The sequence below is a fragment of the Arachis stenosperma genome, chromosome 4, assembly GCF_014773155.1.
Source record: "Arachis stenosperma cultivar V10309 chromosome 4, arast.V10309.gnm1.PFL2, whole genome shotgun sequence".
NCBI classification, from domain to species: domain Eukaryota; kingdom Viridiplantae; phylum Streptophyta; class Magnoliopsida; order Fabales; family Fabaceae; genus Arachis; species Arachis stenosperma.
The window spans coordinates 17,192,558-17,219,842 of NC_080380.1; the positions used below are offsets into that span (position 1 = coordinate 17,192,558).

At 31.8% G+C, this 27,285-nt stretch overlaps 4 protein-coding genes and 1 non-coding gene across 5 annotated transcripts; 4 read left to right on the plus strand and 1 right to left on the minus strand.

Moving 5' to 3' along the window:
* LOC130976660 (uncharacterized) lies at positions 1–1,723 on the plus strand. The gene is made up of 4 exons (XM_057901573.1): positions 1–144; positions 240–463; positions 802–1,027; positions 1,361–1,723. Exons 1-4 carry the CDS (start codon positions 69–71, stop codon positions 1,480–1,482), a joined length of 648 nt encoding a protein of 215 aa, XP_057757556.1. The 5' UTR covers positions 1–68; the 3' UTR covers positions 1,483–1,723.
* Positions 1,724–1,966: 243 nt separating this feature from the next.
* On the minus strand, positions 1,967–2,038 carry TRNAP-UGG (transfer RNA proline (anticodon UGG)). The gene has a single exon. It is a non-coding gene; the product is annotated as a tRNA-Pro (tRNA).
* An 8,348-nt stretch (positions 2,039–10,386) lies between these two features.
* On the plus strand, positions 10,387–11,502 carry LOC130972934 (uncharacterized). Its single transcript, XM_057897278.1, has 2 exons — positions 10,387–10,523; positions 10,776–11,502. Exons 1-2 carry the CDS (start codon positions 10,476–10,478, stop codon positions 11,397–11,399), a joined length of 672 nt encoding a protein of 223 aa, XP_057753261.1. The 5' UTR covers positions 10,387–10,475; the 3' UTR covers positions 11,400–11,502.
* A 2,162-nt stretch (positions 11,503–13,664) lies between these two features.
* LOC130973092 (uncharacterized) lies at positions 13,665–16,470 on the plus strand. The gene is made up of 4 exons (XM_057897492.1): positions 13,665–13,740; positions 13,833–14,011; positions 14,889–15,111; positions 16,104–16,470. Exons 1-4 carry the CDS (start codon positions 13,665–13,667, stop codon positions 16,241–16,243), a joined length of 618 nt encoding a protein of 205 aa, XP_057753475.1. The 3' UTR covers positions 16,244–16,470.
* A 5,617-nt stretch (positions 16,471–22,087) lies between these two features.
* On the plus strand, positions 22,088–24,564 carry LOC130974706 (uncharacterized). The gene is made up of 3 exons (XM_057899565.1): positions 22,088–22,418; positions 22,657–23,649; positions 23,741–24,564. Exons 1-3 carry the CDS (start codon positions 22,088–22,090, stop codon positions 24,562–24,564), a joined length of 2,148 nt encoding a protein of 715 aa, XP_057755548.1.
* Positions 24,565–27,285: the final 2,721 nt, after the last annotated feature.

Consider the following 27,285-nt stretch of genomic DNA (forward strand, 5'->3'; position numbering starts at 1 on the left):
ACACAACATTGGCTATATAACTTGCTCTAATTAATTCAAACCATATTCTCAAAGCTTCTTCGGTAATTATGGCATTTGAACTTAGTTTTAGACGCTGGATTTTAGCTTTTGCTTTGTTTTATGTTTGTCTATTTTGGAAATTAGGTATGATTAGGATTTTATTTTTCAATTTAATTATTTTGAGGACAAAATTTGTTAGTGCTTTGGATTTTATCACATATTGAGTCTTCATTTGATAGGAAATGCTGATTATGGTGATGATCAACCTGGGAACCAGATAGGTTCTGGATCTGGTGGTGCTGGAGTTGGAATTGGCGGCAATGCCGCGGGGGCTGGGGTAGGTGGAGGTGGAAGTGGTGGGGGATTTGGCGGTGGTGGAGGTGGAGGAGGAGCTGGGGGTGGTGGATTTGGTGACCCTACTCAAATTGTCTCCAAAGCCTTACTTTGTTTCAATGATAAATATGTGAGTATCATACATATTACCCACAAGATTATTCTTTTTTGTTATCTATGTGAAATAGCCTCTTTAATTGAATTGTTCCTTTTCTATATAATAAAAATTGACATTCTAATGCATGATTTAAAAGGAGATGATTTGACATATTTGATTAAATTATTATCTAACAATTCTTAACTAGCAACTTTACATAAAAACAACTTCATGTGAATTTCCACCGTCAAAGTATTAATAACCAAGTTACTAATGACATATTAACAATTACAATTTTTATCCATGTATACTAGACATTATTGAAAACAGAGACAAATTTAATTGTGATGATTGCATTGTGCTTGATTCAGATTTATACAAGTTGTGAAGAGTCATATAGATTGAGTGAGAAAGGGGACTTGAACGTACCAAGTGAGAAAACGGATGAGTTCTGTGAAGGGCCATGTTTGACTGAGACTGACTTGGTCCTTAGTTGTCTTGACAACATCTTCAGCCACTTCATATTTTATAACAAAGCAACCATACAAGACATCAAACAAACAATTCAATCTGCCTGTGGCTATGGCCCTCAAAGAGGTAATAACTAATAACTACCACTCTTTCGTACATAGCGCAAATCAATTTTCTATTAAATAGTCATCTTAAAATTCAAAACATTTCGATTTTCATAAAATGAACCTCAAAATATCAATTTTGTTTCACAAAATGACCTAAATGTTCAGAGCGATAAATTTTTTAAAAAACAAATATTGAAGTCTGTTTCGTTAAAATTAAAATTTTTCAGATGTTAAAATAGCTATTTACTCGGGAAGTTTCGTATGCAACGCTTTTACTATTACTAGTGTATTAAGAGGAACATGTTTATTAATCCATCTTTTTATTAATCCACTTGCATTGACATTGAAGCAGGTGACTTCAATGTTGCTGAGCACATCCAGGCTGAAGAAAACAGCGGTTTGAAGGGTACTAAAACTAGCAATGTTCTAATGGGGATTGCTTTGATCCTTATGGGGCCTGCTCTGTTACTCTAATCATAATTTAATGGTGCTAATCATTTGTACTTTCAGTTTGATTTGTACTAAGTTAGTATAATATGATTTCACTGCTTATGCAAGTGAGTGTGAGAGTGTTTTAAACTTTGCAGTCATAATGTATCTGTGGATCACATTCATGAATCATGCATGATATGTATAGATTTTCATTTTTCCTTTTGTTATATTAAATTTGAGGAATGAATTATTATATTATATTGCAAATTACCCAATTTCGATCTTTTAGTTTAATAGTGTGTATTAGAACAATGATTTTACATAGACTATTAAGCTAATGATGTCATATTAAACTAAGTTTAATTTCAATGAATCGTGAGTTCGTGACTATCAAAATTAGCAGTGTATCTCTCTCGCACGTGAATTAACCAATTAAATATTGATATGACATGTGAGGTTATTCAAGCTTCACTTGGAATTGTGTTTAGTGGATAAGAAGATAAAACAAAATTATACATAAAAAGTTGGGGCATTCCGAGAATCGAACTCGGGACCTCTCGCACCCAAAGCGAGAATCATACCACTAGACCAAATGCCCGTCTTTGAAAGCCAAGTGTTCATTAAATATTTAACAAATAATTATGCATCACGTTTTGAAAAATCAACAGCAAATGCAATGACTGATAATAAGTTTAGCAAAGTCAGTTTAGATAAACAATTTAAGTAAATTCTTTTTGAAAAAGGAGTTTAGACATAAAAATTTATATTAAAATTAATTTATATGTTATAAAAATATTTAATAAAGCAGCATTTTACATGAAAAATTACATATGAATTAATAACATATACTAATTTAAAAAACACTAATACATGGACTATCTGATATTTTGTATATGTAATTTCAAATATTCAATCTTTTTATCTCCTGTAAATTTTTTGTTTAACAATAAACTTCAATGATAGAGATCATAGCAACTCCAAATCAAAGAATTATCAAGATTCTATTAGCCAAATTAAACAGAATTAATTACAAAATGAGAAAATTTTGTTTTGTCAATTAGAATAAAACTCATTCCTCTCATGTATATATATAGTTGCTTAGCTAAGAATGTAAAAACAACTTGAGTTCAGTAATCATTCTTCATTTTTATTAATATTAGAATACATTCAATATCTTCTCTTATCTTCTTCTCTAATTTATGTTTCTTCGCTCAAAATAACAATGGGTAAATATCTTTCACAAAGAAAAAAAAATGATTTATTCTACTAATAAATTAAATGTTGTTTGCTCAATAATAAATATAAGAAAAATTTAATTTGGAGTATTTATATTAATTTTTACGAAATCAAAAAATGTTGACACCAACATAATTGAAGTAACACAATATTTATTTAATTTTTCCAAAATAAAATAGGTTTTCTTGCGGAAGTAAGAAACTGAATCATCCCCTATTTGTTAATCAGATTTACTTCTATTGGAGTTTGGCACAAGTGTTCATACTTCATTCTTTTTTAAACTAATGCAGCTCTTCTTTTATTGCCTTGACCCAAAATAAATCTCTTAGAGCTTCATTCATATTTTGTGGTTCGATTTGAGAAATAAATATAAAATTATTCTGTTTCAATCTTTTTCTACTTGAGAATCTAATAGTGACACTTTATGATGGATCTTCAATAATAAATTCTAATAAATTTTTGTTGATAATTCTTTAAGAATTTTCATTTCCTTAGTTTAGAAGTCCTAGAATTAGGTTCAAATAGAGTTTGGTTTGCTTGGCTGTCAGTTCCAAAATTTTTTTTCAATTTCAAGAGATAAAACAGAATTATCTCCTACAAAATTTATTGTTGTAATAGGTTGAACATTTTGCTGCAGATCAGAATTTATTTGAGCTTGATTCTCATTCTTGACATCACTATTCTGAGCGCCTGCATTGTCATCTTCCAAAGAACTTGAAATAATATTAAAATCACAAAAAGTGACGTGTATGAATTCCTCAGCAACTCTAGAGTCTTTATGATAAACTCTATAAGTTTTGCTAGATGTGGAGTAGCCAATGAAAATGTATTCATATGTCTTTTGGATCAAACTTTTTCAAGTTATCTTTAGTGTTCAATACAAAACATTTACATCCAAAGACATGAAAATATTTTAGATTGGGAGGGGTTTCTTTCCATAACTCATAAGGTATTTTCTTTAAAAACTTTTTAATGATTGTTTTATTTAAAATGTAACAAGTTGTGTTGACTGCTTCAGTCTAAAAAAACTTAGGGACATTGCTTTCACATAACATGGCTCTATCCATTTTTTAAAGACTTCTATTTTTTCGCTCAATAATACCATTTTGTTGAGGTGTTCTTGGACAAAAAAAGTTATGTAAAATCCCTAATTCATTTTGTGGTTATAGGTTCTTGCGGTTGATGCTTCATTTTTAGGAAGTGATTTTTCAAAAACAGCATCACTTTTCTCAAAATAATCTAAACCAATTTTTTCAAACATAGATTTTTTACAAGCTAACATTTTGTCTAAATTGCTGAAACTTAGAAAAAATCGTGTCAAATCACGTTTCAAACCTCTAATAACCTCATGCAATTGTTCATTTTCTTCAATGAAATCAAGTGAAGCATTAACCGATTGTTTGCCTTTAAATTTTTCAATTTCAGATTTAAAAAATTTGTTTTCTTTAACCAAATCAGTGACACTTTCAGTTTCCTTCACTCTCTCTTTGATAAGATCGTTTTCAACTCTCAAGAAATTATTTTCAGCTTTGTATTTATCATGTTTTTCAAGAATGTTTCTAATATGTGCAGTTAAGTCATCATTAATTATAAGCAAGTCCTCGTTAGATAGGTCAGAATAATTTACCTCTTCTAGTTGACTTTGACTAGCTATGAGACATGCTTGTGCTTCGTGTTCAGATTCTTATTCATTATCGGAGTCATCTTCTAGATCTTCCCATAATTTCATTATCCCCTTCTTCTTGTCTTTCTTCATCCTATCTTCCTTCTTGAGTTTAGGACAATCATATTTGAAATGGCCAGCCTCTTTACGATGATGACATATGACTTTGTTAAAATTTCTCTTGTGTTCTTTTGAACTTGAGCCTTTACTCTTTTCTTTACTTCTCACGTGTCTTCTCAACCTCCTAAAAAAAACACACAATTTCGTTATCTGAAAAATTGTCATTGGAATATTCTTCCAATAAATCAATATTAAATTTCAAGATCACTCATTTTTTTTTGTGTCACGGTTCATGTGGGTGATTTCATAAGCAAGTAGCTTTTTTCTCAACTCATCATAGGTCATTTGATTTAGATTGTTTCTCTAAAAAATAACAGTTGTTTTTGTTTTCTACTCTTTAGTGAGACTTCTAAGTATTTTTTTCACTAACACTTGTTTAGTGCGAGTCATTCTCATAGCATCCAAACTATTGATGATAATCGAAAATCTTTTAAACATCTTATTGATGGTTTCTCCTTCTTTCATAGTGAACATTTCATATTCCTTTCTAAGCATATCAATTCTTGTTTTCTTGACATGTTGAGTGCTTTCATGAGTGACTTGGAGTTTATCATAAATCTTGATGAGTTTGGAAAACTCTTATTGGATTTTGATGATGAACAAACATTATTAAAATATTAAATTACAAAATTATTAATTTGATCTTAATTCATATTTGCTTAATTAATAATTTTGTTGTGCAGATTTTTGTTGGGCCGAAACAAAAGAGAATTAACAAAGCCCAACTGTTGCATTATTGGTTCAGCTTTGAGTGTCCAAATGAGTTTGTGATTAAAGCTAGTTATTTTGGGCCGAGAACAAGTTTTAATGCTATAAGCCCAAGTGTGTTACATGCTTTCCATTTGCTTTGTGCATGTTTCAACTTTCATCAAAAAAGCAAATGTTACTATTGGGCTAGAAATTTAAATAATGTCACAAGCCCAATTTGTTGAGCATGCATGGTCCGAAAGAAAAAAATGGAATTGGGACACATTGATGAAAAATCCAACTCATTGAATTTGGTTGCTTGCCTCCAACGGATTCCATTTTTCACTTTGGATGGAATTCAAATTTGATTTAATGCATTGGAAATATAAGAAAGAGAGAGAAGATTGATTTGATGGCTATTATGACTATGCACGCCACTCTAAGGGAAGTAAAAGCAAGCTATTCTCAAATTAATGTGCTTTAACCACTCTACATTGCTTTTCTTCAGATTCTTTAATTCTCTCTCATCTCTTTCCTCTTCTTTCTTCGGTCCTTGTCCAGGAAACAATGGAAGAAATGTTCTTCAACCAAGAAAAGGAAGAGGCTGCATGCATCAAGACCATCAAGCTAATGATGGCAAGAAAACACACTAAAATAAAAGTGAGCTGTGGCTGAGATTTTACCAAATGTGGTTAGATTTGGTGAGGTAATCTTGAGCCTTTCATGCTCAAAAAGGGACGTTGAAGATTCGGCCAAGAGGGAGATTCTTGAAGCATGGCTTGTCTTTGATTCTGATCAACCACCACAGGGAGTAGCTAGAGTGGCGAAGTGATGGTTGAAGGCAGAGATTGAAGCAGATGAAGTCATCATCATCATGAAGCATCAAGGGCCAGAAATCCATCTTGGAGAGCAAGCCAAGGATGGAGAGCTCGGATTGATGAAGGGTGATGATCAAGAAAGGACTAGAGGTAATTGCATGTTGGTTAATGCATGGTTATCTCTTCTCTCTCTGTGTGGCCGAACCGGTTCTGTGTTTGTTGAAGGAGGAAGAAAGTTGGTTCGGTTTTGGTTTCAAGTGTGGAGGCTTTCCTCTTCTTTAAAAAGGGGGAACAACCACTGTTTGAAGCAAGGAGAAAATTTGAGAGTGCAAGGCACAGAGTTCTCAGAGCTACCTGAGCTAACAGTTTTTCTCTTCTCCTTCAATGTTCTCTGTTTTGTAATTTTCTATTTAATTTTGTCATGTCTTGAGTCTCATGGAAAAAGGCAAACAAGTGAGGTTTGTATGAAAAAGCCATAGAGCGGAAAAAGGCAGAGAGTGCAAAATTAAAAGAAAAGCCATAGATGTCTTAGAGGTCCTTTGTTCATCTATGTTGTGTATCATGATTCTGTGGGAATCCCCTTGTAAGTTGGGTTAGCACTTTACAAGTTGTAATCAGATTGATTATAGTGAAATTCCATCATGTTTGTGATGGAGACTGGATGTAGGCTGCACTGCACTTAGCAGTCGAACCAGGATATATCTGGGTGCAATCTTCTTCTACTTCCTACTCCATTTCTGTTTTCAAATACACAGGAGCAAAAACCAGAATTATCTCGTGCCAAGTGACGAGACAAAAAAAAAAGTCTCATGGCAAGGGACGAGACAAAACAAAGTTGCTCGTGTCTATTGACGAGCAAAAACAGAAAAGTCTTCTCTGAAGGTCAGCAAGTATTAGCATCGAAAAAGAGGGCTAAGATTCAACCCCCCCTTCTCTTAGCCACTGAAACCATCAAATCTCTTTTACTGTTTTGCATCTTAACACTTTTTGATATTCCTCGAAACTAATGACACAGTGTATCATGTTTATTGCCTTGGTGTTTAGCTCAACTTTCTTTTTATCTTCATCGTTCTATTCTTCTTCTTCTTTACGAGTCACCACTTTTTCATTGCTTGTCTTTGTTGGAATTTGCTGACCATCCACAATGATTTTTCATATGTTGTGATCAACGAACTACACAAATATCTGCATTCTTTTCTTCCAATAAGTGTAGTTCTTGCAATTAAAGAAGGGAGGTTTGTTGTTAGACTACCCCTCATGAGTGTGTAAGCCACAATATTTGCACCTATGTTGTTGGTCATTAGATCTTTGGTCCAAGCTGTAAAGCTTGATTTTTTGAGACTGGACCCTTGATACCAATCGAAGGTTCTCAATGACCTAGAGAAGAGGGTTGAATCTATGGTATCTTTTAATCTTGTACACTTTACACTTCAAACCAGAATTTAATTCCTTGTTGTTGTGGAATCTACAGCATTGATTATGCAACAGACAAATTTATTTTGTCTCTCACTAAAAGATGAGAAAGAAAAGATGGAACAAAGCAAAGATGAGAAGTTAACACTCTGTTTTGCTATAACTTCTATAAAGCTGATTAAGTAAGAGATAATTTTATTTTGTCTCATAATGAGTTGAACAGAAAAAATAGAGAAGAGAAAAATAATACAGTCATATATGCTGATTCAACCACTATGTGCAATGTGGCCTACATCCAATCTCCACCACAACTATGGTGGAATTTTTACTATCTTTATTAAAGTTTTACAAACACTAATTCTTAGGAATTCAAACTAATCCTATCAGAGACAAACCAAACTTTTAACCAAATTTAATTTGGCTAGGTTCATTCTCTAGACTTTTAATACTAAGTGCTCACCCAACTTAGTAAGGAAAACATCTCAAGTTCATGAATACAAACAAAATTAATTACAAAAGAATTTGACATAATTTCGGACTTTTTTCCAAAATTACTCTCTTTGCCTTTTTCCATTGATTAAAACAAAGAAAGATAAAATTGAAGAACAGAAAATTTAATAAAACCATGAAGGAGAAAAAGATTTAGCTAAAAAGCTATAAAGACCTAAACAGTGTGTTCATTCTCCTTGTTTCAATTTTTGGTTATTTACCCTTTTTTGCAAGGGCTTCCAAAACTTGAGCTTACTTGAATACCTTTGACTTTGTTCTTCTTCCTCATAAATCATATTAGAGACACAAAAGAGAAATAAAACAGTAGCAGTGATTTCATGGATAGTAGAGTTGGCTTGGATTCTTATCTAACTTCTTCTCTTTCTTCCTTTTTTCTTGACTTCAAAGATCTGAACCATTAATCTATTCTGTGACTCCAAATTTTAATTGTGACCTTTGAGTTATAGCAGACAAAGATAACCTCAATTTTCTTCTTCTTATCCGAAAATATACAGTAGAAAGATAGTAGTTTCAACAAGTCAGAATGGTCGCACAAAAATGATAACTTATCTTCATTGATGTGATCTTTTTTTTTATTTTTTTTTTCTGTATCAAATCAAATTTGATTTTACCTTTTAGCTCTAATTTTTTACATTTTTTCTCTTTTTTTTCTTTTTGTGCATAAGATAGGTGATCTACCTTTTTCACTTTGCTTGAACCATCTGAACTTACCATTTAGCTTGTGAAACATCTTTTTATCTTTAATTTTTGGATGATCACGTGGGTTTCAAATTAAAGAAGAAAAGAGATTTTTTGGACACATTTGTTAAGCCAAAGAAGAAAAGAGAATAGTGTTACCAAGGGACTTTTGGACTTGTTTAATTTTCTGCACAATAACCAAACAATTTACACACACTATTGGAATTTTAACCCAAATTACTAATGTTTTTCATTTTCAAATAAACGTATTGTTTCTCTCAAACTCAATATTTAAGCTGCGTTTGGTTATGAGAATAGGACAAAACAAGATATCGAGAACAAGACACAAAAATTAGTATTTTTGTATTTTATTTTGTGATAAATTAGAACAAATTATGAAAGTCTAATTTATTCTCATTTTTTTATTTAAAAATTTTGGGAAAAAATATAATAATAAAGATATAATTATAAAAATTTAACAAGAATAATGAAAGAAAAAAAATAAAACATAAATTGTGTTTTTTGTTAGTGTCTTTGGACATAATATTTCTGTCAATATTCTCATCTTCCAAATACAATTTTATATTTCTGTGTCCCTTTCTTAGTGTCCCGTGTCTGTAAACAAACACAGTTTTAGATTCTTGATTGGCACAACTGAGCATGGACTTCTCTTCCATCCCTCTACTAATTTTTTATTTTTTGGCTTTGGAGATGATGATTGGGCTTCTGATATTGATTATAAGAAATTCAATTTAGGCTATTGCAATTTTCTTGGCAGCAACCTTATGGCATAGTCTAGTAAAAAACAACAGGTGGTTAACTATTCCAGTGCTGAATCTGAATATAGAAGTGTTGCATCTGCTACTACTGAAGTCATTTGGTTGCAAAATCTTTTATCTGAGCTTTGTTTTCAATATTTTGGGACATCTACCATCTATTGTGATAATGCTAGCACAATCTAACTATCTCCTAATCCTATAATGCATAATAGGACCAAGCATTTTGATCTCAGCATTCACTTTGTGAGAGACCTTGTCAATTATAGCATCAACTCCATATTGTTCATATACCAGGTGTTGACCAAATTGTTGACATCTATACTTAGTCTCTATCTGCAGTAATAACTTTCAATAGTTTTTTTGGACAAAATCAAGATCACTTTAAGAGTGTCCTTGAATTTGAAGGAGGACGCATGATAGAGAGCATAGTAATTCAGAGTCAAAGAATCATCAAAATTTAATTAGCCAAACAGAATTGATTACCAAATGAGAAAATTCTGTTTTACCAATTAGAGTAAAACTCATTCTTCTCATGTATATATATAGTTGCTTAGCTAAGAATGTAAATACAACTTGAGTTTAGTAATCATTCTTTATTTTCTTTGATATCAGAATATACTCATTTAACTTCTCTTATCTTCTTCTCTAACTTCTGTTTCTTCGCTCAAAGTAACATTGTGTAAATATCTTTCGCAAAGGGAAAAAAATAATTTATCCCACTAATAAATTAAATGAAAAATGATTTATCCCACTAAAAAATTAAATGATGTTCGCTCAATAATACGGTATAGCTAGGTAGGACAAGTATGACTTTGATGGATTAACTAAGAATTCTAGAACTATATGTTACATATACCCAAGTGGTTAGGCTAATAAAACTTAAAATAATCCCAAAATCTAAAACGGCTCTGTAAAGATAAAATTCTTTGGGGCTTCATTTTCAATACAACCATTGAATTGTGTAATGAAATGGTTGTTGTGTTTTTCCTTAAGAAAGACAACAACTAAATTGATTTTTCCAAATTATTTACTCTCTTAGAATATGCAAGACATTGTCCAAAACTCCCCATTATATGACACACAAAATATTTCTGAAATTTTATCACTTACATCCCTAGATTGTACCGCACCATGGAGGAGATTTCCAAGCACACCATACATGAACAAGATATTGTAGAGGTAATAAATATATACTCTACTTTATTGATATTATTTTATGGTGAAAACTTAGGTGCAATTTACTTCACGTGAAATTGATAACTGAGAGTCGTTAGATAATTGACTGATTTGACTAAATTTTCATCTAACGGCTCTCAACTATCAACTTCACGTGAAGTCGCCTGCATATGAGTTTTCACTTTATTTTATTTGTTTAAATTAAATTGGCCAAATTGAACATTTATTGGTTTTCTGTTTTTATTCTTGCTATAGAAGATGATATTATCAATAGGAAAGAAATTTGGAAGAATTGTTCTTAGAGGTGCCTATGAGGACATATTAGCATTGTTCAAGAAATTGAAGAAAAAAGAACAAAGTCCTCAACATTATTATCAAGAGCAATATGATCAATATCAACCTTCAGCTCCTCCAATTCCACCAGATTCCGCAGAATCATTTGATTATTGTTCTTTTGAAGTACATGATTGTAATGAACAAGTTGATTTTGAAGGGAAGGGACTAGTGGACAATGTTTATGTTCCTTTGTTAGAAAAAGTTTGCAATATTCATCCTTCATTGTTGGAGTGTCAAAGGAAAAGGACTTATAAGTATTCATGTTGGGCATTTAATGCACTTGGAAGGGTATTGCACTTTTTGGAGACAACAAAATTGGAAGAGATGAATGTGGAAGCATGTGAGTGCCTTCAAATGTTGTGGGATGAAGTTCAAGTCTTTGGGTTTGAGTTGTCATGGCTTGCACCCCAAGTAGAGTTTGCTTTGAATATGGAGAAATTCATGAGGGAAGTGGAGAAGCTTGAGGAGGAAAAGAAGACCATATTCATGAGGATTCAAGAGTTAAGGATGAAATTTAAAGAGGAATTATATATTAGGGTTTAGGATTATTTAAAGAACAAAATTTATTAAGTCTAGCTATTATTGTCATAACTTGTAATGCTTCTTGTTTCATTTTAGGATTCAAAATCTTCTTTGTTTTTTCCTATTAAAGGGTCTAGAGTTTTAATAATTACTCAAAACACAAAAGTAAGCAAATATAGATAAGTATAAGATATGATGCTTAACTCATCAAACTTTGTCATTCACTATTAGAGATTTTTTTTTTTGGGGCATAAAAATGTGAAAGCATATATATGTTCAATTATTAATATGCTGCTATGTGTGGGATAAAGGAATCTCATCCCTCTTATCATTCTCAAAATCTCACGACGGAAATAAATGCATTATTATTAGTCTTTTTTTATTTAATCCTTCGAGTTCTCTCCAAAAAGAAACTAATAAAAATATATATAGTCTCAGAATTGAAGAAGAAATTGAAAATACTTGAACAAAATCATTTATGAATTTAATTAATAAAAATTAAGCTTCTTAATTAGTTAAGATAGAAGGCCTATTCCAGTCTATAAAATTGTATTTGATTATAGAAACACAAAAATTAGTATTTTTATATATTTTATTTGATAATAATCTAGAACAAATTATAAAAATTTAATTTATTCTTATTTTTTTATTAAAAAAATTTAGAAAAAATATAATTATAAAAAATTAATAAAAATAATAAAAAATAAATTATTTATTGTGTTAGTATTTTTATGTCTTTTTTATTAAAATAAACACAAAATATATTAATTCAATATCAATAAATATAATATCTCTATTCTTGTTGACAGATATCGAATCTATTAAATATAATTTTATGTGTGAACCGTGACACAGCCTAAAAAATGCCCAAGAAATTTGTTGACGGATTATGGGCCACATTATCGTCAAGATCCAAATTTGCCGACAAGACCAAAAACACACAGTAATAATGATATGGTTAATTGGTTATTGGTATCACAATAAGATAGTATAACAATTTTAAGACATTATACATAGAAATATAATTAGACAATTTGAAATGGTTGTTTAACAACTCATATACATAACCTAAAGTCATATTGTTCAACACAAAATTATTCAGCTAACACAGCATCCAATACATTTAGTTCTGAAGAGTCACTTTTATTTATTGTTTTTCCCTCAACTGATTTGATGCTGAATCCACACAAGTCTCCCTCTTTCAAGCTAGATGCTTCACAAAATTCCTTCCAATTACTTTTAAGTTTGTATTCTTTTTTCCTGTTTTGGCTTTTAATTAATTTAAAAATAAAATTTCTTCTATCTTTTTTTGGTCCAATAATATTTTAGTCATTTTTTATTAAAATTCTAAAAATTGAACAAATTATTAAATTGATAGAATTAAAAATCAAAGAATTTAAATATTCAATCAAAATTTAACTGAAGTTGAATTGGTTATAATAAAATAATATATTTATATATAAGGGTTGTGCTACGTGTACACTAAAATAAGCTACTAAAGTCAGTCACCAGGATAAAATACATGCTAAAATATAAATATACATTGAAAATAAATTAAATCACACATATATTTATATACAAATACATTAGTGGCTGATTTTAATAGCTAATTTTAATGTATAAATAACATTTATAAAATGGATACTATTTTTAAAAAATAAATTTTTATATTTTATTATTTTAAACCGACTAACTACTAAAAAATTATACTAGTTAGATCGGTTAATTAATATTTTAATTTTTTGACCGATTTTTTGGGCTTGTTTGGGTGAGCTTTTAAGAAAAGATTTTTTTTTAGTTATCTTTTTTTAAAAGATCTTATAGAGAAATAAAAGTAATTTTATGTTTGGATATCTCATGTAAAAAGGTCTTTTTATCTATCAATTATGTTTGGGTATAATAATATAAAAGTATTTTTTTGTTTATTTATTACACGAAAAATATCTTTTTTTAAGGAAAAAGATCTTTTAAAAAAAAATTTAATTACAGCTTCTCAAAAAAAATTTTTTTTTGATTTTATTAGTACTTTTACTTTTACTACTAGAAATTTGCCAAACACATTAAAAAATAAAAAAAATATCTTTTTTCAATAAAAAAAATTCTTTTTAACAAAATAATAACGTCCAAACATCTACTTTATCTGAATTAAATTTATTAATCGATTCTTAGTTAATCCAATTAAATCAATCGATTCGTTCCGATTCCATAACCATACTCTCTACACACTGCATTCGCTATATAATGTGTTCCAATTAATTCAAACCATATTCTCAAGGTTCGATAGTTATGGCATTTAAACATAGCTTTAGACGCCGTGTTTTAGCTTTTGCTTTGCTTTATGTTTGCCTATTTTGGAAATTAGGTATGATTAGGATTATATTTTTCAATTTAATTATTTTGTGAACAAAATTAATGGATTTGAATTTAATCACATGTTGAGTCTTAATTTGATAGGAAATGCTGATGATGGTGATGATGATTATCCCGAGAACCAGATAGGTTCTGGAATTGGTGGTGCTGGAGTTGGAAACGGTAGCAATACAGGGGTTGGTGGTGGTAGAGTAGGAGCTGGGTTTGTTATACTTGGTGACCCTTCTCAAATTGTCTCCAAATCCTTGCTTTGTTTCAGTGATGTGAGTACCATCTATATTACCCACATTATTTTTTGTTATCTTTCTTAAATAAATTCTGCTAAGGAGCTAATAGAATATCTGTTACAATTTGTACAATGTATTATTTATTTGACTTAATATGAGTTAAAAATGAATATTCAGGATAAAATATTACTAATTTCTCAAACATAATACATTCATATTATTCAGAATAAACATCTAATATCCTACTGAATCGAACATCTCTAAATTCCCATTGTACATATTGTACATATATTCCATTGACTCTCTATACTTCCTCTTCTTAAATAACCGCTTTTAATTAAACTGGATTCTCTATTTGAATTAGAAATACTCCTTAGTATTTTGATTTATTCTTACTTATTTGTAGTTTAAAAATATTATGTGTATGCACCAAAAATTAGTTATAGTATATTTTAGTATATTTATGTATAAACATATATGTTTTTTATTTATTTTTATTGTATATTTTATTTTTAATGTATATTTTATTTTCTATATGAATAACTAATTTAGTGGTTGATTTTTAGAATGTACGTAATATAGTTAATTTTTAGAATACGATTTTAAATTGATTTTCGGCCAAAACTATAATTTTTTTTTATCATTTGATAAAAATTGCACTTTTGCTTCAAACTTATTAGAAAATTGCATCCAACTTGGAGGAATGTAAAAATTCAATTTCCTTAGAAGTCTTAACTTCTTTAATTTATGCAAACTTACTGTTTTTAACATTCTTGTTATCAAATTATTAATAACCAAGTTAGTAAATGACATATTAATAACAATTAAACATTACAGTTTAATCTATTTGTACTAGACATTGAAGGTAATTAAATAGTTCAACCAATCCTCATTGCATTGTGTGTTCATTCAGATTTATAAAAGTTGTGAAGAGCCATATAGATTAAGTGAGAAAGGAGACTTGAATGTAGCAAGAGAGAAGATTTATAAGTTCTGTGAAGGGCCATGTTTGTCTGAGACTAGATTGGTCCTTAGTTGCCTCAAAAAGATATACAGCCGCTTTACATTTTCTAACAAAGCAACCATACAAGACATCAGAGAAACAATTCATGATGGCTGTTTTGGCTTCCTTTTAGGTAATAACTACTATTCTTTCATATATACCACCAATGAATTTTCATACGTATAAATTCAAAAAAAAAAAAATAGAGTATATTTTAAGCAAAATTTTAAAAACGAATCGAACTAATAGAACTAGAAGTTCAGAAGTTTAAAAAATCAACTAAGTTTTAATCGGAGTTGAAATTGATATAATAAAATAATATATTTATATATAAAATATATAATTTTTTAGGATAAAGTCATCTCTTTATTTTATTATTTTAAATCAGTTAATAATTAAAAATTAAATCGATTTGACTGATTAATTAATTTTTATTTTTTTTATTTTTGACTAATTCATTATATATCAACCGATTTTTATATTGAATACGTATCACGAAATCGTAAATTATATATCTCTAATATGTAAAAATTTCTATTGAAATTGCTTGTTTTTTTGTCTAAGGCTTATTTTTTTTTATATTTGTTTTATACTAACTTTTTTCTTTTAAAGTTCACCAAATATCGAACGCTTGACTTTTTATATATAAAATTCTGATATCATGTCATAAAATTATTTCTCTAAAAGATTTAGACTAGACTAATAGTTAGAAAGATATAACATAAATAGTTATATCTTTAATAACTAGAGCAGTTTAGTATTCAATAAATCTTACTTAACTATTCAGTCGAACCGACCAATTTGATCTGATTCAGTTCTCAAAAAACGATTTTAGTGTGAACTTTCTAACAAAAGACAAATATTCAAGTTTACGTTGTTGTCACTTTCTGTTACATTTTTTATTTTGAGTTAATGTATCTAATAAATATGAACATTTTAATGATCTGTTATAGACGTTTTTGGATAAATTTAAATACATTTATCCAATAATGTATAAAAAAAAGTAATAATAACAGATAAAAGATAACGAGAATAATATAAATTTATATATATAACCATATCGTATTAGAAAACCAGATGATATGAAATTGTTAATAATGATAAATTGGTATTGCATTGAAGCAGCTGATCGTGACTTGAATGTCGTTAAGCACATGGAGAAGGAAGCTGATGAAAAAGAAAACAGAGGTTTGAAGGGTGCTAAAACCTGCAATGTTTTAATGGGGCTTGCTTTGATCCTAATGGCCCCTGCTCTATTACTCTAATCATAATTAAATAATAAGTGCAAATCAATTGTACTTTAATTTTAGTTTGATAGTACTAAATTAATTAGTATAATAATATAATTCCACTGCTTATCCAAATGAGTGTGAGAGTGTTTTAAAGCTTGGACTCGTCGAAAATGTTGTATCTGTGGATCGGATCACATGCATGAATCATGAATTCATGATTTCATGGTATGTGTAGTTTTTTATTTTTATTAAATTTGAGGAATGAACTATTATATTAAGTTATTGACTTGCAATCGTCAAAGATCTTACATACACTATTAAGTTAATGATGATATATTAAGCTAAGTATTAGAAATAAGAGACTAAATTAAAAAAAATGTATTATTGAATATATTTAAATTGTTTAAAATGATAGACTATAGAAAAGTATTTATAGGTGTTAAAATAATTATAATAATAAAGACGTAATATTTTATAATAAATATATTTAAATATACTAAATAATTCTAATTGATCTTAATTGATCCTAATTATATTCTAACACTAAATTTTATCCCAATGAATCGCGACGATCAAAATTAGAACAATTTTGGGAAAATTTTCATGAATAAATAAAAAATAAATAATATTTCCAAAAATAAAATATAACAACTTATATGTTTGTCTTGTATACGGATCTCGTTTACGCTTGGTAGAAGTTGAAATTGGTGTTTAAATCAAGCCCTATATTTTTTTGTTTGTTGATTATAAAGTTGTGTTTAAATTAAGATGAAAAAGTATAAAGGAATAATGTTTTTTTTAACGTAAACAATAAGTTAAAAAAAATTAATTTTAATTTTAAAAATTAAATTTTGAATTAATTAAGTGTAATCATAATTTTAAATTTTTTTTATGTTTAAATCATTTTTTCAAACGAAATCACTTTTTATCTTTTTGTACTGTCTTCTCAATTTTTCTAACTACTTGCTGTTCAGACTTTTGCTACTAGGCATTTATAATGTGCCACCGATCCGCCTACACAAATCTCTATTGCCGTCGGAAGGAGAGCTGTTGCGAGGTATCTGTCCGTCCGCGAGGTGCGTGCCCGGCCGCAAGTGCCGTTGTATCGCGTTACACATACAGTTGTCGCAACTGCTTTCTCGCAATCTTGTGCCGCCGCCGCTGTATCACGGTCGTCTCGGTTTTTCTCACAGCTACTATCTCGTTTTTTGTTTCTTATCAACTAAGTCAGATGTTTATTTTACTATGTATTCAGATAGTTCTTTTCATTCTAAAGCGGAAGTTTATTTGGATATACCATGGTATTTTACTTGATTTGCTTGATTCTGTATACACATGTTTCGTAGGTTTCTTTTGTTATGTGGTTTGGATTAGATTTAGTTTAATTTTGCTTGAATTCAAGTTGTATTTGAGTTACGCCACTTAAACATAGTGTACAGATAGTATTTCGGTCAACTTGTTAGTTTGTTCTTATCAACTAAGGTGGATGTTTATTTTACTATGTATGCAGATGGTTTTTTTTCATTAAGATGTGGATGTTTATTTGGGTCATAACATTTGGATGAACGAAGCAAAGCAACATGCGATGAAAGTGACAAAGACATGACGCAACGGTGTAGAAGCAAGGGCAGAGGTGCAACATTGGAATAACGGTAAAACAAAACCTTTGGCTCGGTGACGGTGCAACGTCACTTCGTGGCCTTCGAAATGGGCAGAATAGCCGCGGGCGAAGAATGTAGAGAAGACACGACTGCCGGCAGTGACACAGCGACAATGGTACAACGTCTACGCAACGAAAAAATTGTGATTCTCCTCAGCGAGTGAGGGCAGCATTGAAAAGCTTTGTTTCCAGCGATAGAAAAAATGGTGGTGAGATGATGCGGTAAAAAAATAGCGTTAACGTTAAGAGTAAGTAAAAACAAGGTTTAAGTTAAGAAAGAAGGTAAAATTAAAAATATAGTGAAGTAATTATATTGGATGTTATTTTCATATTTAGTGGACTTGAGATGTAATTTATTGTTCACGATGTTTATAATTTCTGTTGTCTACATAATAAAATTAAATTAAGATTTATATTTTGATTTGTTTGTTGAACTTTCAATTATGTGTTGTATGTAGGCGTTTTGTAATTTTGTAAAATTAAATTTGTTATTTTTATGCGTTGTTGAAAACAGATTTTTAGTACATTGTACTAGTTCTTTTTACTAGTTTAAAAATTGAAAAACTAAATTAAATTAAACCAATTAAATTCAGTTTGATTTGATTGATGAGTTAATCTCAAAGAAAAAAGTCAACAAAATCAATTCAATTAAATTCGGTATATGATTAGATTAAAAATTTTTTTATCAAAAGTTTAAAACTCAACCAATTCACAATACCACAAACACCCCTACTAAGAACTAATAGTATTGGAGAAAATTGATTTATATTATCAAGTTTTGCTAATAATAAGTGTACCAAAAATACTAATTTAAAAGACCATAAATACGTCGCTTACATTTTAAACGTATTAAATGCATTGATAATAAATTGAAGGAATCAATTTTTTATTTTTTATTTTGTTAACAAATATTCTTTGTCATAAATGATAATATATTTTAAAATGATAATATATTTAAGGGTGAAAAATGTTTTTATTCTTAACATTTTTAAAATTTTTTAAAATTGTCCCTAATATTTAATTTAATTTAATTATGTTCTTAAGGTTTGAAATAAATTTTAATTTTTTTTATTAAAATGTTAACAATAAAAAATTAGTCAAATTTTTTTTCAATTTTATCCTCAATTCAATCTATCTTTCAATACAAGAGTCTCTTTTAAATTTAAAATTTGAATTTTATGATTTTTTTAATTTATCTGCTATTGAAATTCTTTTTTTTTCAAATAATAAAAATTGAATTTTATTTTTTATTATAAAAACTCTATATTATATTACAAAATTATTTATTTTAAAAATTTAATGTTGAAAAGTGAGTTCGAAGAGTTACGAGGGAATAGGGGTGTCCGCGGATCGGATATGGCCGAAAATTTGATCCGATCCGCATAATTTTCATCGGATCGGATCGGATATGATATCCGCATTTTTTAGTGCTGGATCCGATCCAATTCGATCTGCAAATGTGCGGATCGGATCGGATATCGGATATCGGATATATCCGCATGATTAAACTTTTTCTTTTTAATCATATTTCTATGTAAAAAAATTCGATAAAAATATTTTTTCATACTTTTAAACTTATTTATTCTTAAAATATTTTTAATCAAACTCTTTCTAAATAACAAAATAAAATAATACAATATATGAATAATAATTACTAACTAAAACATACAAACAAGTAAATATATAACACTAAACATATATATATTTATTTCTTTTTTAATTATTTTTGTGCGGATCAGCAGATCCGCAGATCAGATACGCGAATGTAGAGCAGATATCCGCGATCCGATCCGATCAATTTACAGATCAGATTGTATCTGTAATTTTTGAATCGGATGCAGATATTTACCACGGATCTGTGGATACGATCCGGTCTATGGACACCCTATGAGGAAAGAGAGAGGTTTCACGAAACTGAAATTTGGTGGCTAGAGATAATAATCTTATATCTGAGTATATTAATTCAGTAAATTCTCATATTAGAAAGTCTAATTATTATAAGTGTCACTTCCACTACTTATACCAAAAGGAAATTTTATGGTGTTGATGGTGGTTGTAAGCATGACATGTTTATATGTGGTGTCATGATAAGATGGAGACGCTTAGAGCTGAAAATAGATTTGAGTACCGAATTTGTAAAGTGATTCTATTATTTTTATTTTGTTGTTTTGCACAGATTAAATAATTAGGAGGTAATCATTAAATTAGAGATGGTTAAGTAATAGGCTAATTGATGGACTGAGTTGTGTAATATTGAGCAAAGATAAATAAAAAATAAGGAGAATCTAAAAAAAATAAAGAAAGTTCCAAAAATTTTAAGTAGCTACACGAGGGACATCCTAACATAAACTGAGAACCCTAACTTAAATGTATACTTTTTGAAGTAATTTAAAGTCAGTAATTATTTTATTTTAATATTTGAATTTTATATTCTATAAAAATATTTTACTTCTGTAGTAATTAATAGTTTGTATTTATTTTTAAGTTTTTTAAAATTTTTAAAAAAATTAATTTTAATTAATAAAATATGTGATAAATTATTTAAGTAGATACAGTATAAATTATGAGTATATTAAATCAAACATAGTAATCAAACATAGACTCTTTCTCTCTATACCGACATTCATTTGGTATTTCTCTGTACATTTATATTCCACGAAAACTAAAATTGATAAAATTATATAGTTTGAATAAATTTTGTAACACTATGAAAAATACATGGCTATTTATAAGTAAATTTAATTAAAAAGTTAATGCTACAATATTATTCAAATAAAACATATATTGTTGTTATATACACATTTTAATATTTTTTTATTTAATTTAAAATTTTTACTGCTTATCCTTATAATATATATTTTCATTTTTTTAGATGTTTTTAATTTATAAGTAAATTTAATTAAAAATATAGTGCTACAATATTATTCAAGTAAAAAATATATTATTGTCATGTACATATTTCATTATTTTTTGATTTAATTTAAAATTTTCACTACTTATTCTTATAATCTATATTTTCATTTTCTTTAGATATTTATTAAAAATGTTTGGAGTGAATACCACATTTATTAAAAATGCTTCTCAGTTTATGTCTTTTATATAGTCGTTTGAAATTTTTTGGGACCTTCTTTATTTTTTTGGGACCCTCTTTATTTTTCATTTATCTTAAATCAACATCACACATCTCAGTCCGTCAATTAGCTCATTATTTAACCATCTTTAATTTATTGCTTACTTTCTAATTGTTTAATCCCTACAAAGTAACAAAATAGAAACAACAGAGTCACTTCACAAATCGGCTAATTTTTACCGATATGGAACCTACATGGGAGCTTTTCACAGATATGGAAGTATGAGGGAATACACGCATATGTGGGGTAGTTTTCTGACAGTGTGAGGGTGGAGAAATCGCACAGTGCGATTTGTTTGAAAACTAATCAGCACATGAAATCGCACCGTGCGATTTGTATGAGAAGGAGAAATGAAATTTTATGCTACATGAAATCGCACCGTGTGATTTGTATGGTAAGGAGAAATGAGATTTTCTGCTATGGTAAATCGCACCCTCCGTTTAAAGTTGGGTTTGTTACAACGGCACAACAAGTCGCATGGTGCGAGTTCTAGGGCTTGGATATTGTTAAGAACTCGCACCCTCCGTTTTGAGTGGGGATGTAGTTTATTCCAGGAAGTTGAAGAGGAAATCGCATGGTGCGATTTGAGTTGTAAATATTTATCTGAGTCATGTTAACCTAGTCGATGGGTGCGAGTTCGTTAAAGTGGTCCATATAAAAGCACGAAGTAAGGAAGTAGGTCACTTGCGTCTTCTTCTTCCCCAACTTGAACGGCTGCATACTCTTCTGTTTCTTCTTTCTCGTTTCCTTATTATCTGGTGATTCAAAGTTGAAATCTAGTAGCCAAATCTATCTTCTTTTCTTTTTATATGTTTGAGAGAGATGAGTGACCGAGTGTTATTAAAGGTGTATTATTTTGGTCAGATTTTACTACAAACTTCGGAAGGAGTAAAATTTATATGTGAAAAACCGTTAGATGTTGTTATTCCTTTTATCATCTCATTTGAAGAGCTGAAAGGGGTGATTTCTGAAGCCATTGATTCTGAGAGAGCAAGAAAGATATCATGTATTCTATACAGATATCCCATACAGGTATTTAGTGGATTCGTCCAGTTTCAAACCAGATATGTGACCGACGAAGCGAGCATGCAAGAGATGTTTTCAATGTATATTGAAAACCGGGCTCAGATCTCCTTCATCGAGTTGTATGTTGAGTTTGAACAGTCTGAGGCGGACCGTAATATTCTACGAGAAGATTATAATAGTGACAGTGAAGAAGAGTTCGAAAGTAACTACCAGTTTGTTGGTCCAGATGGAGATGGAGTTGAAGATCAAGGTGAAGGAGCTACGGCGCCAGATGTAACAGAGGTGGCAAATGCACTCGCAAACGATGAGCCGTTTGAGGAGCCATCATTCATGCGAGTTTTGGATTTGGAAGCCATGCATGTTCCGGAGTTTCCAGGATATATGACTGCAGGTACGTAAAATTTACATGAGTTTGTAAATATCATTCGCAGTTAACGGTTAAAATCCAGTGAACCGGACTGGTTAGGTTCCGATTCATGTCGTGCGACGGTCGAACCGGCCTGTCTGGTCTAATTTTTACATGACTTGCTGGTGTTTTTGTTTTAATTAGAGTGACATAATAAGGTGTTGTCAGATTTGTAATATTTGTCTCTTTATTTGATTTTTCCTATGGTGGTTGTCAAATGCAGAGATTCCTATTGTCGCAGATGGTGAGTTTGCCGTTGGTATGGAGTTCGGTTCGAGGGAAGCTGTTATTAAGGCGATAAAAGAGTATACCATACGACGAAGTGTAGACTACCGGGTGTATGAGTCTGAGCCGTTGACATTTTATGCCAAGTGTACGCAGTACGGATCAGGGTGTGATTGGCTTATCAGGGTTAGCATGATCAGCAGGAAGTACTGTTGGGTTATAAGGAGGTATAATGGTAGTCACACATGTACCCGAGCCACGATTTCACAGGACCATTCGAAGCTGGATTCTCTCACAATTGCAGAAGCGATAAAGCCATTGGTTGAGGCGGACCCGTCCTTAAAGGTAAAGTCGGTTATAGCAGAAGTGCAATCGAAGTTTAACTACACCATTAGTTATCGGAAAGCATGGCTGGCTAAGCAAAGGGCAGTAGAAAAAATATTTGGAGGTTGGGAAGCATCGTATGAAGCGTTGCCTATATGGTTTGAGGCCATGTGTCATAGGGAGCCGTCAGCTGTTGTCCATTTTGAGACTATGCCTGCTTACCAAGGCGATGAATTGGTGGGTGATATTCGAGTACTGCATCGAGTATTTTGGGGTTATTACCCCTGTATTAGGGCATTCAGACATTGTAAACCAGTTGTCCAGGTGGATGGGACTCACTTGTATGGAAAGTATAAGGGTTGTCTGCTAGTGGCAGTTTCACAAGATGGGAACAACAATATTGTCCCAATTGCGTTTGCTGTTGTGGAGGGAGAGACTTCTGATGCATGGCACTTTTTCCTAAGTAACCTTCGCCAACATGTTGTCACTCGGGATGGTATTGGTCTAATATCCGACCGACACGAATCCATCAATGCAGCTGTGGAACGCAGTAATGGAGCTTGGTCACCTCCTAGAGCTTTTCATATGTTTTGCATCAGGCATATTGAGTCAAACTTTCTGCGGAAATTCAAGGCACCGTACCTCCAAAAATTGGTCGTCAACATTGGTAACCATTAACTAAATTTAGTTATGTTATTAATAGATTCAACCATCACGCGATTTCTTTCGACAGCTATTTTTGTTTTGCATTCCTCCAGGATATTCAAGGACGGTGCGGGAGTACGAACTGCGATACCAGCGATTACGGGAACGGGGCGAAGCTTATACAGACTGGTTAAACCGAATTCCTCGCGAACAGTATGCATTGGCATTTGATGGTGGATACCGATGGGGGCACATGACGACGAATCTTGTGGAATGCATCAATTCAGTGTTGAAGGGTGCACGCAATCTGCCTATAACTGCTCTTGTGAAGGCAACATTCTACAGGCTGAACGAGTTGTTCACCCGAAAAAGAGCAGAGGCAGAAGCGCGGATTAGTGCTGGGCATGTGTTCTCAGATGTCGTGACCTCGAAGTTGCATGCAAACCAGCTTGCATCGGGGAACATTCAGGTCAGTTGCTTTGACCGCCTGAATGAGGTCTTTGAGGTGCGTGAGATGCCAAGTGGAATGGAGTTTGCAGTCGATCTACGAGGACTTCGATGTGACTGCGGTGAGTTCCAGGTGGATCGGATCCCTTGCAGACATGTGTTCGCTTGTTGTGCTAACCAACGACTGGATTGGAAACTATATGTCCATGATGTGTATAAGATGGACCAAATTCGGCGGGTGTACCGACCAAGGTTTAGGCCACTAGGTAATCCTACAACATGGCCAGCTTACAATGGACCTCGGTTCGTACCGAATCCGTACCTTAGACGCGTCACGAAAGGTCGCCCCAAGATGACTCGCTTCTTAAATGAGATGGACACGCGAATGTTACGTCGTCCTAGGCGATGTACGCTATGTGGAACTGAGGGACATAGTCGTAGCGGATGCCGTCAGTCATCTGGTGCAAATGCCGGCGGAAATGCTCAGTAGGTTCACAGTCTCCGATGATATGATATGCGTAGCATTATATAGCATGGCATAAGTTGACAATGTGATTTAAATTGACCTGATATATCTAACATTGTGTAATATGACTCGGAAACTGGTATTTATGTAACATTGCATGACGTTTTGATTTTGCTTTTATGTTAAATTAGTAACTATTTTTAACTTATAATAATTTGTTAAGTAATTAATATGTATTATATTAATATCTGCTACAAGTATTTATTAATATGTATTATTTATTAATATCTACTACTTAGCAACACCAAATATTTAACATCTGTAGCATGTAAATACATGAAATATATTTCATAATAAATTCAAGAATACTCTAAAGGTACAATAGATATCTTAGCATCCTCCAAGTCATTAGTACCTAATGTCCAAAACATACAAATCTGGCTAAACAAAGTCGACATGCTTAAAACTTAAATAAATACATTAGTACCTAATAGCTGAAACATACAAATTGATTCTAAACAAAGTCGACATGCTTAAAACTTAAATAAATCCGAAACATACAAATTGATTCTAAACAAAGTCGACATGCTTAAAACTTAAATAAATACATTAGTACCTAATGTCCAAAACATACAAATTGATTCTAAACAAAGTCGACATGCTTAAAACTTAAATAAATACAATACACCACAACTACTTTCTAATTGACCACTTTACATCGTTCACCAATTTCTTGCATTTCTTGGCCGCCTTTTTGAAAATAGATGGAGTGTACCGATTAGCGCTACGACGTGGGGGATCAATCCTAAGGTTGTAACCTTTGGCTTGGTCATCTGGAGTGCGGGCCTGACCTGTTCACAATAATATATACACTATTAAATATAGTACAATAGGTTCTCAAGTCAACAAAGATACCACATATTATCCAAGAATACACAAACAAATATACCATTTATGACCACACAATAAATAACTACTCTATCATGTAAAGCAAAATACTCAATATAAATACCATCATTACGGGACTCTTCGTCCTCATCGAACTCCTCTATTTCATCGTCCTCATCATCATCCTCGGCATCCGGGTTGTCCACTATATACGCATCGGTCTCCTGCTGGAGTGTGTTATCATTTTCCTCAATGAGTCCCATGGAAACAACGTACGGATTTTGACTATTAAAAACTCCGCGTCCACCGTCACTCCTACTAGAGTCAACAGATACAAATCCTCCAGATGCAACCGATGAAGTATGGCCTGGATACCTCGCATCCAACGAATGCCTCCCTGGCATTAACTCATTTTGATGGCCAAATTGAGACTGTCCTCCTTCTCCAGCCATAAGCCCAAGCAACTGGCTAAAAGAACCGCCTTCGCCTGGATCAAACTGTGACATACCCCAATGTTGTTGATGATGCGTAAATGATGGGTTGAAGTGTGTCTGCGGTACATACTGGCCTGAGAACTGAGGTTGTTCTTGTGGAAGCGGATTCGTAGGTGGTATCTCAGGCGAATGTGGCTCCTGTTCATCATTGTCATCATCCATATCCTGACTACCCTCATCCATATCATGATTACCACCATCCAAATCCTGATTACCTTCATCATTATCTTCACCAACAAGATTTGACAAACACAAGCGGTTCCCATATTCTCCTCGGTACCAATGCATATAAGTTTCCAACTGAGGCTGTGAAGGAATGGGAAGCTCGGAAAGAACGTGATGATACCTGTTGGTCCAATGCATCACCCAACTGTAATGAGTAGGTGCCGTGGCCCAGTTAAAATTCTTAGGACCAGTGAGGACTTCTCCATGCGCCTTATCTAGATTCCGCACCTCCTCAGGCACTCCCTGAACGAGTCCGAATTGTCGCCTATACCTATCGGTAGCATGCCACTCAATACATTCAAATGATACCAAAGGCACTGTAGCGCTCCACACAACCGAGTGCATATAGATTTCAGCAGGAATTATGTTAGGATCCACGCGATCCACAGCATACGCAACCCAGACAAACTGAAAAAAAAAATAAAGGAAATTCATGACTACGCCCCACATAACAGTCACATTAACAATGGTTCATAAGATTTACACAGGCCCTAAATAGGAAAGTAATACTACTTTAATAAATACTCACCTCGCCTTCCTGAAGTTCATCAAAGGCCTTCCTAAAGTCAGCTAGCTTCATATATCTATATCGTCGGTCACCGCGCTCCCAGTTCCGCCACCTTATACGATACATTTAATGTTGATAATTGAGTTATAAATATAAATAAAGTGGTACATTTAAAAATTATATTACCTGTTTGCTAGCGGGAAACTGCGGGGCTCCCTAGGAACCGGCGATAGATATGGCAGCCGCATCCAAGCCCAACCGAGAAGAAGTGTTAGTGGGCCATCTATGCCTTTACAGTCAACTCGAGATGCCCGGCATAATGCCCTATAGAGGTGTGCTAGGCATGCAGATCCCCAACTGTATTGTATAATACTATCAAATTCACGTAGCAATGGAAGAAACTTCCAGTGCACACCTGCGCCTGATTTATCCCCAAACAAGATCGTCCCGATAAGCAACATAATGTGGCATTTGACATACCTCTGTATACCAACTTCATCAGTCAACGGTAAATTTTCTTTAAGGTCCCGAAGCCAAGTCAATTTAATGCAACTGCCTCTACACTCCGACTTACGCGGTGCAACTCCGAATTGATGCAAACACTCAGCCTCCAACGCTTCGAAACTACTC

What these genes read in the sequence shown, in the direction of transcription:
- LOC130973092 (XM_057897492.1), top strand. Translation starts at nt 13,665, where the DNA reads ATGGCATTTAAACATAGCTTTAGACGCCGTGTTTTAGCTTTTGCTTTG. An exon ending in TTGCCTATTTTGGAAATTAG is followed by an intron (nt 13,741 to 13,832) that starts GTATGATTAGGA and finishes TTAATTTGATAG; the next exon opens with GAAATGCTGATGATGGTGAT. An exon ending in CCTTGCTTTGTTTCAGTGAT is followed by an intron (nt 14,012 to 14,888) that starts GTGAGTACCATC and finishes GTGTTCATTCAG; the next exon opens with ATTTATAAAAGTTGTGAAGA.
- LOC130974706 (XM_057899565.1), top strand. Translation starts at nt 22,088, where the DNA reads ATGCAAGAGATGTTTTCAATGTATATTGAAAACCGGGCTCAGATCTCC. An exon ending in TCCAGGATATATGACTGCAG is followed by an intron (nt 22,419 to 22,656) that starts GTACGTAAAATT and finishes TGTCAAATGCAG; the next exon opens with AGATTCCTATTGTCGCAGAT. An exon ending in AAAATTGGTCGTCAACATTG is followed by an intron (nt 23,650 to 23,740) that starts GTAACCATTAAC and finishes GCATTCCTCCAG; the next exon opens with GATATTCAAGGACGGTGCGG.
- LOC130972934 (XM_057897278.1), top strand. Translation starts at nt 10,476, where the DNA reads ATGGAGGAGATTTCCAAGCACACCATACATGAACAAGATATTGTAGAG. An exon ending in ATGAACAAGATATTGTAGAG is followed by an intron (nt 10,524 to 10,775) that starts GTAATAAATATA and finishes TTCTTGCTATAG; the next exon opens with AAGATGATATTATCAATAGG.
- LOC130976660 (XM_057901573.1), top strand. Translation starts at nt 69, where the DNA reads ATGGCATTTGAACTTAGTTTTAGACGCTGGATTTTAGCTTTTGCTTTG. An exon ending in TTGTCTATTTTGGAAATTAG is followed by an intron (nt 145 to 239) that starts GTATGATTAGGA and finishes TTCATTTGATAG; the next exon opens with GAAATGCTGATTATGGTGAT. An exon ending in TGGCTATGGCCCTCAAAGAG is followed by an intron (nt 1,028 to 1,360) that starts GTAATAACTAAT and finishes ACATTGAAGCAG; the next exon opens with GTGACTTCAATGTTGCTGAG.